Here is a 13,974-nt window from a genome sequence, read left to right as displayed (position 1 = left end):
CGGATGCATCTCCCCACGGCTTTTGTCGTGGAAGATCCTGGTGACGCAGGCATGGGCGTACCGGGAGGGGGGAGAGGTCACTTGTGAAAATTGCGCACTCTTTATTCTTTGGTCAGGATTTCTCTCACATGTCATAATAATATGAACCTGTGAACACCCGCACAATCCACAGCGTCCGTCTCCAGGAAAGAAGGTGAGGTGGGTGCACGCTTTGCCCCCTGGAAGCACTGTGCTCCCCTCCCCACCATGGACGCAGGTAGTCCTGACAAAGACGCTTCAGTCGTGCCTGCAAGTGGACGACCTCTTGCTTCACCCTCTTCACTGGTGGATTTCCAGGTCTATTTGAAGAACTTAGAAAGCTAAACATGAAGTTCAGCTAACATAAAAAAAGACAAGTATATGAGCGCCATAAACGCGAAATAAAATCACAATATAAGTGTGGTGAAAGAGGCAGTGAGGAATTGATTGTCCCGTTTCAACGGTTTTTTGTCCGGGGAGCAATTGTCCGAGATCCGGGGTGTCTTATCTCCCTATTCATCGTCTCAAAATGAAGTTGATGTTTGTTCGACATCGACTAACCGTATCTTCAGTAGAAGCGGAGTTGTAAGAGTAATGAAACAATGAATGAAAAGGCGTACAGCTTTTATATATTGTCTATGAAGATCTACACAAAAAAAAAAAAAAAGACGCATGGGGCAATTGTAAAACCCGTGTCTGACCAACAACAAAAAATACTAGCATCCACGTCCGGTGCAGCGAATGGTATCGCTTTTATGTTCCTCATTGAATGGCGTGCAGATTATGACAATTACATGATCCTTATGATTTCTGTGCTATCAAATCGATACTTGAGGTTCCCAAGCACCCAGTTCGGGGTGTAGGACAAAATGTCCCCGGACAAAACGTCCCCGGATGAAAGGTCCCCGGACAAAATGTCCCCGGATGAAAAGTCCCCGGACAAAATGTCCCCGAAAATGTCCCCGGACAAAATGTCCCCAGCTGACTGCGAAATGAAAGTTAAAATTTGAGTTCTTGTTACATAGCCGTTTCTAACTTGCGTGACGATATATGTCTGTTTTCATGCTGCCCCGTGGATATAGTGTGCGTCCTGGGCAGACTTCTCTCAAAGGGATTTATTTGCCTCCTTGTTCGGTAGCATCATACTTCGTGAAGATTGTGCGTACAAAGCAGTACATCACTAACAGGGAGGCACGGGGAATATCAAAGGAGTAGTGAGGCTGCCGAATAAAACGGGAATTAAACCCCCTTAAGAGAAGTCAGCCCACGACGGACAATTTCTACGGACAGCACGACAACAAACATTTATTGTCATGGAAGCTAACAACGGCACTACAAAGGCAATCCCCTTAAGAGAAGTCGGCCCAGGACGCACATTCTCCACGGACTTCAGAGGAAAATATACTCATATAGTTCTGCTTAAAAGTAAGTTATTTAACATGTTGTTCGTCGACTACAAGAAATGCATAAATTCTCGCGTGGATTATTTGCATAAAACTAAGCAACAATCAAAAGCAACACCAGGTTACTTTTGAACTTGTAATGTAACAGTTCCTGCCTGAGCTCTTTCAGTTCACAGCAATGTAAACAAACAATGAGGCTTTCGGCGGACCCCGGAGGCGCCAGTTTGAAAAATAAACAAACAAACCTGGTTGGTGGATTCGAAAGATTCGATTCGTCGTTTGGGGCACTGAGATTCGGATTCGCGAACCTCGAATCCCTGCCTAGGACTCGAGGATTCGTGGATTTGCGGATTCGGTTGGCACATCCCTAATGAAAACAAACATCTATTGTCACGGAAGCTAGCAACGACTATGTAGCAGGAACTTTAATTTCGCAGTGAGGGACGGCAGCCGGGGACATTTTGTCCGGGGACATTTTCGGGGACATTTTGTCCGGGGACATATCGTCCGGGGACATTTTGTCCGGGGACCTTTCGTCCGGGGCCGTTTTGTCCGGGGACATTTTGTCCGGATCCCCCCAGTTCGTGCTCCTGTCTCCAAAGGACACTAGTAGAACCACGCGAAAAAAATAGGCATTTGCCTAGGAATCCTGGGTTGGTGGGGGTCCGCGGAATCCGGGGTGTTGAAATGGGGAAACAAAGGTTCTCTCTCCCTCTCTCTCTTTTTTTTAACGCCATTCAATGAGTAACATAAAATCGATATCATTCGCTGCACTAGTTCACTAGCCATATCGTTCACTGGATGCTAGACAGGGGCGGATCCAGACCCTCTGTTTGGGGGGGGGGGGGCGGTTCCTTTTTTGAAGCACGTAGCAGGAGACGGGAGATAGGGAAATACAATGTATAAACTGACTTCTTTTTTTTTTTTTCGGAGGGGTGAGATCACCCCGTCCCCTGGGATCCGGCACTGATGCTAGTATTTTTCTACTGTTGGTCAGATACGGGTTTTACATTTGCCCTCCGCATCTTGTCTGTGTCGATGTTTATAGACAATAAAAGCTGTATGCCCTCTCATTCATTGTATCATATTGCATTTACAACTCCGATTTTGCTGAACACACGGTTCATCGTCATAGCAAATACGAGGGAACAACTGCAAAACCAGTCTGGCTGTCTCATAAATAGGAAGGTAGGGGTGTAGGACAAAATGTCCCCGGACAAAATGTTCCCAGCTGCCGTCACTGAAACCAGCAACCGTGGAGCTGCAAGCACGGCTGCGGAACCTTTGCAGGCAGTACGTCAACAATGAAAAAAAAAAAAAACATTGAAGAATTTCTACGAGGTGTTGTCCGGAAGCTGAAGTAATCCGAGACGTTCGGTATTGAAATAACTGTAAATAATGTAAATAATTGCTAAGGTCCTACTTTTGAGAGATGCTCCATTGTATGGGTCCCTAGACCAGCATCCTCACTTTGGAGAGATTCGTTTAGCGACGTAAATAATTGTAAATAAATGCTTTGGTTAGTTCAGTTCCATACTCATTGTCGCAATAACTGGAAAGCTCCTACTTTTGACATATGCTTCATTGCTTGAGTCCCCAGACTGGCTTTAGAGGGAGCTTTAACTACATGGGCCCAACCGCACGTAGAGCAGTACGTCGTAAATAAGAAGTCAAATTGCCCTGACGGCCTATAGGATGCGCAACCTCCATATGATCAGGGTTGTAAACAATCGTAATTAGAAAATCAAATTATTCAGATTTTTTTCATTTAAATATGATGAACATTGATTAAATCACTGAGTTGATTTTTGTCTTCTAAGACAGATCTTCACCTCATGGCGTCCGTGTGCCACCTCGTAGTAGCGAAATCACTTTTTGAGCACATACAAAGAAGGGCGTCTAGACTTCTAACAGTGCGGATAACAGTTACTAGCTAATGCAAATGGAGATCTATTTGAAAACTATATATTATGAATTACACCGAATAGTTAGGAAAAAGAAATAACTGGAAAAGTTCTACGCTCGTGGAATGACCACCCGCCATGTGTAACCAAATTGTTTGCCAGTGTGCCGGAGAGCCACTGAAGGGGTCACGTGACGCTGTTTGCGCTAAAAGTCACTGAAGTATAATATATTTCAGGCTGTGGTTCATTTCCAGGCTCAGTCTCATCTTACCCAGCGTCTCCAGTTTTATGTTATTCGAATTCAAACATAACATAAGAAAGGTGATTTAAATCTTGATTAATATTCATGACTTAAATCGCGATTAAAATCGGTGATTAAGATCTGGCTGATCAATCAACCCTGCACATGATAGCATGAAAAACATTTGTCACATTTGAGGTACCAACGGCTGTGGAACCGGACGGCATCTGGGGACATTCTCGGGGACGTTTTGTCCGGGGACCATTTGTCCGGGGACGTTTTGTCCGGGGACATTTTGTCCGGATCCCAGAAGGTAGCAGCACTCTGGAGATTCCCTTCCTAATCTTGTCGCGTTGTCTGTACTTCGCTGAATAAAAAAAAAAGAGAGTGAGAGATGGGAACACAAAGACTAAATGTTTGTGTTTGAATTATGTTCCTCATTGAATGGCGTGCAGCTTTGATTATTCGCTAACATCCAAATGTAACTTAAAAAAGTCTCCCAATTTCAACAAATCAGGAGGGCGGCTGTCCACAACGACGCTCCTGTATTTTGGGGCACGGAACCCCACGGGACCATTATTTCATTATTTCCGCCAACGCGACTAAGGATTTTTTTTTTCCAGAACGTTACTAGAGCATCTAAACGTTTATGTAAACTATTTATAATATAAATCTAAGAATTCGTCCGAAATATCGGCGGCTTCCAAAATGCGCCTTTTCCTCCAAGAAACATTACGTAACATTGTTAAAGCATGAAAGAACAACCGACGCAATGGAACGTCATTATTAGATTAGGCTTGTACTTATTTTAGTCAGCGCTACTTTTTCTTATTGCCGTTCATAATTTTGCCTGTTTCGCAAAGTGGCAACAGAGAAAATGCGACGCAAGATCCCAACCAAGCATGATCGACATGTCACAGATACGACTTATTATCGGCATTACGTACTTCAGAATCACTAACTTCGGAAATGAAAGGTACACGTGTCTTTTGACCGTTGATGAACGTCCAACGGCTCTACAGGAGACAAATGGGTTGGTGTCCGAGAAGTGCCCTCAAAAACTGCTGGCCAGGAAGAACTCGAGATAAAGAAGGCCCTTGTGACATGACAAAAAGAAACGGAATACCACGGCGCAGTAGAGGGGGACGTGACCTTATGTAAAGAAAACCCACGGTGACCTGTTTTGTCCACCGAGAAGTGTCGGGGAAGAGGGGGGATTTAGGGGAGACCAGTTCCCCTTCTGTTGAGTCAAAGGAAGGTTGTTCACCCAAGCTACACTTCCCTGGGTCAATTCCACTCGGTTGGGGGCGTTGCAACCTTCTCACTCACCGTGACTTAAAAGCCCAATTCGCCCGAAGCTCACGTCATTTGGACACTTTGCTGCAACCATGATCGGTGGGTATGATTTTCTTGTGCTGGATCTCACGGCAGAATGCCGCATAGTTTTGTGCGCTTTCTTCATAGCTGTTTTGTAGTTGTGTCAAATGATGCATTCCTTCATTCCCGCAGCGATTATCCTGTTATCCATCGTCTGTCGGGGAGCGCTGGCAGCTTCTCTTGGCGACCCTGCTGAATATTCGGACCAGTTTGATCTTTACGGGAGCTACGGCAAGGCATGGGATCTCTTCCGTAAATTATACAGTAAGTACTTCCTCCTATACGTTGTTTCGTGTTTCCCCCAACCGGTGCTCACGGCTTTTTCTGCATCTAGACAAGACGTACTCATCGCCCGACGAAGCTGTTCGCCGTGAGGGAACCTTCCGTCAGACATTCGACTTCGTTAAGGCATCGGACGAGCTCTTCAAAAACGGCACAATTTCCTACAGTACAGGCATCAACTATTTTGCTGACCTGGTACGTCGAATGTTTTTTTGTTTGTTTGCGCTAGGGCCGCGAAGCAACTGTCGCTATGAGCGGCGTACGGACATGGACAGTTGGGGAGAGGACAGCAACGTCGAATGTGCACGTTTCTAACGGGGACTCCGACTGCCTTTTCAAACAGACGCTTGGCTGATCAAACAGCATACAAGATCTGTCGTCCTGTCCATCTGTCGTTTATGCCCAAGCTCTGGCTGTACTTGTTACTGACGCGATGGCTACAACGATTGTTGCCATTTCTTAGCGCTATGTGTAAGCGCTGACTCTTAACCGTAAGGCCTAGCTTATACGCTGCGCCACGTGGCCGTCGTTGTAAGAAGAGCGATGGGTCCTGTCATTAATCAACAGTTCCCAACACGTTCTTGACGACTGCGCCTTCTTCCATTCCAGACGCAGGACGAAGTAATCAACGAGTACACGGGTTACAGGGGAAGTGGTCAAATGCTTTCCACTGGCGGGGTGCCTAATACCTTCGAGCCCCAGTTAGGTGATGCGCCTAGGTTCGTCGACTGGAGGCAGCAGGGCTATGTCACTCCGGTCAAGAACCAGGGAAACTGTGGCGGTTGCTGGGCCTTCAGTGCAGTAAGGGAGCTATTATGTGTTGTAGCCGTGTGGCAACTGCTTATCTATCTAAAATAATGAATGCACTTATTGCAGCATATTTTGCTCAACGCATGTTATTTCTGTCACAGAGTGTGGCATATTTGTTTGAGCTGTGAGTACACCCAACCCATTACGTGTTTGACATTCCTCGTCGCTTCGCATTTTTAGACGGGTGCTTTGGAAGGTCAAATGTTCCGGAAGACGGGCTCCTTGGTGCCTCTGAGTGAGCAGAATCTGCTGGACTGCGCCACACAGCGGTACGGGAGCAATGGCTGCAATGGAGGTCAGATGGCTGGAGCATTCCGTTACGTCATGGATGCCGGTGGTCTCGACACAGCACGCAACTATCCCTACACTATGAGGGTAAGTCTCTGACGTCGATGACTGCAACGTATCCGTCATGGCCTTTTAACTTATGGGACACTACGGCTCAGTGGCTTTTTTTTTCATTACAAATCAACCTCGATCTAAATCTTCACGCGTATATGAGTGGCCATTGCGCTCTTCCTGGAATTTTCGAAAGAACCCGCGAAACTTCATCGTTTCGGATTCTTCGAGAGCAGATGACGTCACATTACGCTCCTGCGTCTGTCCCCTGGCAACAGGGACGGACCTTCCCGTTCTCTGCTCGCCTGCCCACGCTGGAAGGCTGCCAGTAAGGGTCGATTCACACGATGCAACTTTGCTGCAATCTGTCAATCACACGGCTCCGCCTTGCAAGCGCGACCAATCAGGAAGGCTTCGATGTGTCAGTTATTGCAGCGGCGGTACGCGAGACGATGAAATTATCAGTGACCAGTGGAAATTATGCAAAATTATCAAACTCACAAGGGATTGAAGTCGTAACGAGCGGAAGTCGCAGTGCAATTGGACGAAAATGATGACAATGGTGTTTTTTCGCGACATCTGGCGAGCTCGGTGACCACTACGGCCGTGACCACTGCCCGTCGTATGAAAGCGACCCTTTGGTGCAACTTCGGTTGCGCGCAACTGTAGTGGGAACCGGGTTGCAGCAAAAAGTTGGATCGTGTGAATCGACCCTAACTGTGGCGGGGGGACAGAAATCGATATTGGAGGTGCAGTGCTGCCAGACACAAGGCAACAATGCGCAATCTCTGACGTCGTATTGAGTCTAACAATTAATTTTATGTGAGACGCGTGGATAAAGTCACCTTCATTGTACTGTACCCGTGCGCCGTGAGCTCCTCTTTGCGAATAGTTCAACCTGACATGTTGCGGGTCCTGTTCTTTTTATCTAGACCAACTTCCAGTGTCAATACCGCGGCACTGAGGAAAGTAGGCAAGTTCGCGTCCGTGGGTTCGTCAAGGTTCCACCACAGAATGAAGCAGCCCTGCAGGAAGCCGTCGCTCGCGTGGGTCCCGTTTCCATTGCCATAAATGCCAGCCCGAGGTCCTTCATGTTCTACAGGGGTGGTACGTATACTGTTCGATCCTTCATCGTTCTCGAAAGCGATTTGGTATGGACGTTCTGCGTTTCCTCTGATTTAGGTATCTACTACGAGCCCAACTGTAATCCTCGTGGCCTGAACCATGCTGTGCTCTTTGTTGGCTACGGTGAAGAGAATGGCACGCCCTATTGGATTATGAAGAACAGGTATGTTTCGTAGAAATATTGCGCATCGAGAGGCAGATGCGATTGGTGTGGTGTATATGTGTATATATTTTTTTCTTCGTTTACAGTTGGGGAACCGGGTGGGGCGAGGCTGGCTACATGAGGATCATCCGGAATAGGAACCAGTGCGGCATTGCCATGGACCCCATTTTCCCCACTTTGTAAATGCAGAAAAGCGATCCATTTGTGTTTGTAAATACGTGTACATTGGTCATTGTCATCCTGTCTAAATAAATGTTAAAACTCTGTACAAATGTCTGGTCGACCATCAATTTCACGCATTCCTGCGATTGTTTTGAGTTTGCAGTGCCACAAGTATCAGATCACACGTATCACGTGTCCACTAAATTTAAAAAATAATAGATGTGCAACTAAACTTTGCAGTTCCCGAACAGTTTTCAAAGAGTACTCCTGCATCATTTCCGCGTTCCTGTCCCCAATTTTAGATTCACTGGATTTGGCATGGCGAGCAAGACAAATACCCAAGACCAGGTACGTGCCAGTCTGCACACAAGAGTGCTGAGCTCAGCGCAGACTTCTACGCGTTACTGAAAAAAAAAATGAGAAAAAGTAATTGATCATACCCTTACCATTACGCTGGTGGCAGTAATTTTTTACAGCTACAAATTACTCTGCTCAAATTGTAATCAAGTAACGCGTTAGTTTTTCGATAATAATAAGACATATGGCTGACTAAAGTTCGTGAAGTTACACATACTTTGATCCGCTTTCCGAGATTGCAGTTCGTCGCCTTTGAACAGGAGAGGAGGTTTTCTTTATGTAAACACATTATGCGCTTAAACAACACGCAGTGCCTTCGTCTTTTCTCTCCATCCCCATAAACATTTCTGAGAAGCCGAAGCCATGGCGATAAATTAGGAAGCTTGTCGTCATGGCAGTGTCGAAGTGGAATGAACACAGTGTTCTGAACTACCTCTCTGTGCATCACCTTTCAAGGCGTTGACCCTTGAGGTCTTCACAATTGAAGCGCTCTGGTTCGAAGCACGAGCTCCACTTATTGTATAGTCGAATACAAAGTGGGTAGGAGAGGCTCAGGTCGAGCCATGAAAACTGACAAGCCATTACTTGCTCGCACAACTAGCAAGGGACCGTGCTAATAGGTTACTCGCAAAATTACTCGAAAAAGTTGATTGCGAGTAACCCAATTACTCACCATGCGTTACAAGTCTGGCTCAGCCCATTTCTGACGGCACGAAAGCAGAGAGGAAACTTTGGTTTCGAATGAAAAATACGCAGTTCTTACTGAAACGAAGGCCAGACGTCCCCCCCCCCCTCTCTTTCTTTGAAGATGCAAGGTACTCATTTTATTATTATTTATTTATTATTTATTGATACTGCGTGCCAAACTTTGGCCCATGCAGATGATGCAGGAGAGGTAATACACAAGCAATACAAGTAAGAAAACGGCGCGAAACAAGAATAGAATGCCCGGTAAACAAAAGCAAGCTCTTGCATGCCCAAAATTGTCATAATCAAATACACTATTAGACATGAGCTTCAAATTTGTTACAGTCCGAAGGGGAAAAAAAACTGTGCTTGAATCCATTTGTTCTCGTAAAAATTTGCTCCAATAAGTGTTCACGCCGTGTCGTGTCCTCCGCGTTCAAGTTAGCGTTTCTAGTAATTCCCACATCGTCATAAATTCATAATCCATTCATCTATGTAGTTGTTCTAGTAATTAAATTGCACAGAAGGAACAGCCTGTGTAGTCTTCCCCGTGTCTCCAATGGGGAAATATTACTCCATTAAAAGAGAATCCAGAATGTCTTCATTTCAACTTTAATAAAGCACTGAGACCACCATTACACAACTGCAGCGAAAGCTCTTAGTTTTGCTCAGCTGCTCCTGCCTTGCGCATGCGAAATGAAAGACGTACGCTATAGATAGGGTTCCGCGTTTTCCGTTTTTATTTGTGGGCGGATTCGGCGTACGTTTTTCGGTGTTAATTGATTTTCACGAAATCGGCGTCTTTCTATGTTTTTCCTGGCGTGTACATGGTCTACCCGACAGTTATCGGTGAATAGAAATCACAATGCAATTTCCGCACGACGCTCATTCAAAATGGCGTTGTTCGCTGCGGCGGCGTTTTACGGCTAACGAAAAAGTAAACGGACATTTTTCACAACCATCGTATTTCTGTATGTTTTTTTTTTTTAATCTGCATCGACCACTTGCTGGGCATGTGCAGCGATTCATCTCTCTCACCGCTCCTGGAATGTCCCTCTGTATTCGGTGTTTTTCGATTAAAACCGAAAACACGGAACCCTAGCTATATAGAGCACCTGCAATCCCTGAGAGTTGGCACGTGTAAATCGCGGCCCCCAGAGCCCGCGCACCTCTAATCCCACAAGGGAATCTCGTTCTCCGTCAACCTGATCGCTGTCCATAGTGCATTCTTGGCCGTAGTATCGATGAACTTCGACAGCGTAGACCTACTGGCTTCTTTCACAAGCTCCGTAACACTTTCATACGCGCGAGGGAAGGCGCTCTGCGCCGGAGACCCGGACACCGAGAGGCCGTTCCTCAATATCGGCGGCTTGAACTCCACCAAGGAACCGTCCTTAAGCACGGCGGTTGCCTGGACGGGGTTGAACCGCACGCGAATCATTCCAAGGAATCGCAAGCCGTTTACGACCGCTTGAAAGGGGAAGGTGCCGGTAACTTTGCCCCACTGCAGGTAGATGACCGTGATCGGGCGCCCTCCTCTCGTCTGGGTGGTTGTCCGTTGAGTGACCTCGCTGAGGCCCGCCAGGACACCTTTCTTGATTGCTACCGTTCCTTGCTGGAGCCTGTCTCCCCGTATGGTCTCGTTGATGGGCACTTTTATGGCGACTCGAATAAACTCGTGATCGGGCAGCTCACTCCGCAACGTCTTTGTGATGCCGTCCTGAGGCTTGTAGCTGGTCTTCTTGTAGTACGCAGCTTCATCTGTAAGATGGAAGATCGCAAACAACATAACTTTGATGAGTGAAGCGTCCATGAGCACTCCCGTTTGGAGCACTACCACACTCGAACGAAAAAGTGAGTAAAATGGGGAGTAATTGCAGCTTCTAGTCTCCTAGACAGCAATTACTTCCCATTTTAGTCCCCTAACCCCGACGTTTACTCCCCAGGACTGCAAGTCGTCACTGAACTTCGCAAATGATCTTTCTAATGCAACAGTCTACGTATATGTGTGCCCCTGGTCAATTTGATGGCATAAGGCTGTATAACTCAGCCAACTTAGAAATTTTCCACCCACACAGAGTACGAAACAGTTAACGCTTTTTTCTTCGCAAATTGTGCCCTATGTATGTCGCAAGATTTTATATCACTCGATATATCACGGTTGACTGTTTGCTTCAAATTATTTTCTTGCATGCACACGAATTAACAGAGCGTGAAATGCAGTCTGTACTCTATGTCTGTAACTCAAACATCGCCATGCCAGTACTGTCTGTAACTCAAACATCGCCATGCCAGTACTGTCTACTGTACTCTGTACTCTACTGTACTCTCTACTCTATGACATTCACTTACTCCCTAAAGGGCCTATTTTTTGTGGCAAGGCGTTTAGTCCGCAAAAGGAGTAAAATTACTCCTTTATTTCTTACAGTGTACGGCGAACCCCTATAGAACAAAATTCTGGAGAATGGCGACCACGGTGTTCTTAACGGTTATCGACTACCTCGCTCTCATCTTTTCTCCATTGGAATTAAGGGACACGGTACGTGCAAAAATTTCTCCTTGCGGAATAAAAGATGCCGTTACTTTGACACAAAAGGAACGGGACTCGTCAGTTGCTTCGTTCGTGACTAATGATCGATAAAAACAACGCAATTTACGCTTTTTCCTCTCGCTCACATTCTCGAGAAGGCCAACAATACGGAATGGCTTCGGAGTGGTCGCGCAAAATGATCTCCCGCGATGATTGGACAAATCGTTTGAGGAGGCCAACGAGAGCCCGCTCAGCACTGTCGGCCTTCTTGGGAAGGAGAGTACACTGCGGTTTCTTTCGCTCATAAATCACACACTACGCAAGGCATGAATCCCGTTCCTTCTGTGTTTGTGTCAAAGTAACGGCACCTTTCATTCTGCGATGATAAATTTGTGTACTTTAGTGTCCCTTTGAGAATACGACCCTGAGCCTACTCTTAGCGACAGAGTTCCAAGCTCGACACGTTGGTCACGAATAAACAGACTTGTTAAAGACATAATCTGTGTCATATAGAGCCATCGGAGAATCAATAAGAGACTCCTGACCCTTTTTATCCATTGCTCACCACAGCAAGAAAGGCAAGGGCGCAGGCGTGCCGGCGAAAACGATTCATGACATTTAGAATTTCTGAAGCAGTTAACGCGGTTTTCAAGCCACCGAAGAACCTACGACGTCGCAGTTCGACTGAAATACCGAGCGACACTGGACATTGATCGGCAACACGAATGCCTGGCCAACGATTCTTTGAAGAGAGTGACTCAGCTGGGAGCGGTTTTCAAGTAATCGGATTAACATTTCAGGTAGCGTGCATTCTCTCCGTGTAAGTAAAACGCACTGCAACTAAAATCACTGTTGATATAGTATTAACCACCAGTCGGGATCAATATTAACAGAATAAACTAATGGTGTCTGTCGGTATGCATTGCATTCGGACATGACCCATGCATAATTATACGCCGCCCCGTAATCTTCGTAATCTTCATTTAAAAAACGATAGTAAAACTCGAACCTCAGCTTCGTTACTTCCATTTGTGTCGCCAATGAACTACGCTTCCGAACATTACGTCTCCAGATCAAAGGTATAGAGAGGAGCTCACCGTCGCTTAGAATTCCTTGGGCCGACGTCTTCTCCAGAAGAAACGCTGTCAGCAGAATCGTCCACCAAGCTGCCATAGTAGAGTTTCTCTCTTGAGCCTCCTCTTCCGAACGAATATTGTGAGTGCCGCGTTTTAAATGAGTCTTCATAGCGGACTTGGAAGATCGTTCACACCTCAACGAGACATCCTGTATCCGGTCGCCTTACCCAAGACTGTGCTGTTTGTGGCACGGATGTCCTGCTTACTCGAGTTGGGCTTGATCTCTTCTAGACTATGACGTTTGTCCTCTGAACTAGATGACAGGTTTTTAAAACAGGCCAGAAGAGTGGGATGTAAGGGGTTGTGACAGTTGTGGATTATCATTACGTCATGCACGCACTGAACTGCATGTCAGAGTACTGAAGAAGAAATAATTATTTGTTTACGTGCCGTACTTGACGAGATCCCTTCGAACACACGTACAAGTCATGCTGGGACGTTAGAGGAGCCAGAGCTACGGCCTTTCCCATTGGTATAGTCGTAAGCATGTAACCTCCTCTGGCGTGACCTCACTGGCGGCGAGGTCTGCGGTGATGTCAGAGCCGGGTGAGTTACGGTAAACGCGGTACCGGCTTTCTACGCGTCTGCTATACTCGGTCGTATTTGCTGTAAAACTTGGAATGCAGGTTCCTATCGATGGAAGTAACCGTATTCTACGATAAAGTGGGATAACTTGTGACGATATCGCCCCAGTATAAGCACAATATAATTTCCCAACTTTACGGGTTTCAATATATATATTTTAAAAGGCAGGAAAAGCTAATCATAATTTCGGTTTCTCCAAAGAGTACAAGACGTCATCATTCGCGTGAGTGCTCGTCTCTTAGCAACGGCACAGGCGTGTTCTGCGCCACATACAGAAGCGAGGATACAGCATTGAATGCTATGGCGTACATCCGGTGAACCACCGAAGAACACAAGATTTAGTGTGCAGTAGTAGTAAGTAAGAGAACCCTGATATTCTTGTGTGATGACGAGTCCTTAAATTTTCTGAATTACAGCTGTTAGTGCATTCATTATTATCTTACAGTGGCGCCGCCCTACGCTTGTTCCTATTGGCTCCAATAAAAGACCTGCACCCCTACGTCATCGATAACGTTTCGCTGCCGCGCAAAGCATGCCGGTGGGCACTATCAGCTTTATCAGCCTATTAGCTGACGCGTTTTTCCCACTTCTTACCCACCACAGCAAAATATAATCGCGAACCGGTCTTTTCCTGTCGTCACATGTTTGTAAACAGAGGGTCGAATCTCTGTTTACAAACATGTGACGACAGGAGAAGACCGGAAAAACGCGTCGGCTAATAGGCTGATAGTGCCCACCGGCATGCTTTGCGCGGCAGCGAAACGTTATCGATGACGTAGGGGTGCAGGTCGTCTACAGCCAGCGGCATTACCTGACGTCCCGACAAGCAGCTTCTAGTCTCCTAGATTGCAACTA

The 13,974-nt window shown here is 46.3% G+C and overlaps 2 protein-coding genes across 2 annotated transcripts; one reads left to right on the top strand and one right to left on the bottom strand.

The window, feature by feature from the left end:
• Positions 1-4,938: 4,938 nt before the first annotated feature.
• Positions 4,939-7,922, top strand: LOC135389937 (procathepsin L-like). Its single transcript, XM_064619984.1, has 8 exons — positions 4,939-4,961; positions 5,076-5,207; positions 5,278-5,420; positions 5,835-6,026; positions 6,216-6,410; positions 7,307-7,481; positions 7,557-7,662; positions 7,749-7,922. Exons 1-8 carry the CDS (start codon positions 4,955-4,957, stop codon positions 7,843-7,845), a joined length of 1,047 nt encoding a protein of 348 aa, XP_064476054.1. The 5' UTR covers positions 4,939-4,954; the 3' UTR covers positions 7,846-7,922.
• Positions 7,923-9,466: 1,544 nt separating this feature from the next.
• On the bottom strand, positions 9,467-12,685 carry LOC135389936 (uncharacterized). Its single transcript, XM_064619983.1, has 2 exons — positions 12,496-12,685; positions 9,467-10,629 (listed from the first exon to the last, which is right to left on the bottom strand). Exons 1-2 carry the CDS (start codon positions 12,641-12,643, stop codon positions 10,040-10,042), a joined length of 738 nt encoding a protein of 245 aa, XP_064476053.1. The 5' UTR covers positions 12,644-12,685; the 3' UTR covers positions 9,467-10,039.
• Positions 12,686-13,974: the final 1,289 nt, after the last annotated feature.

The sequence above is a fragment of the Ornithodoros turicata genome, chromosome 3 (assembly GCF_037126465.1).
Source record: "Ornithodoros turicata isolate Travis chromosome 3, ASM3712646v1, whole genome shotgun sequence".
NCBI lineage: Eukaryota > Metazoa > Arthropoda > Arachnida > Ixodida > Argasidae > Ornithodoros > Ornithodoros turicata.
This window is presented reverse-complemented; position numbering and strand designations above follow the sequence as displayed.

Excerpts from the sequence above, each read along its gene's own strand:
- LOC135389937 (XM_064619984.1), top strand. Across the intron at positions 6,027-6,215 it reads GTTGCTGGGCCTTCAGTGCA|ACGGGTGCTTTGGAAGGTCA; the intron begins GTAAGGGAGCTA and ends TCGCATTTTTAG. Across the intron at positions 7,663-7,748 it reads TATTGGATTATGAAGAACAG|TTGGGGAACCGGGTGGGGCG; the intron begins GTATGTTTCGTA and ends CTTCGTTTACAG.
- LOC135389936 (XM_064619983.1), bottom strand. The coding sequence starts at position 12,643 with ATGAAGACTCATTTAAAACGCGGCACTCACAATATTCGTTCGGAAGAG. Across the intron at positions 10,630-12,495 it reads CCAAGGAATTCTAAGCGACG|ATGAAGCTGCGTACTACAAG; the intron begins GTGAGCTCCTCT and ends TCCATCTTACAG.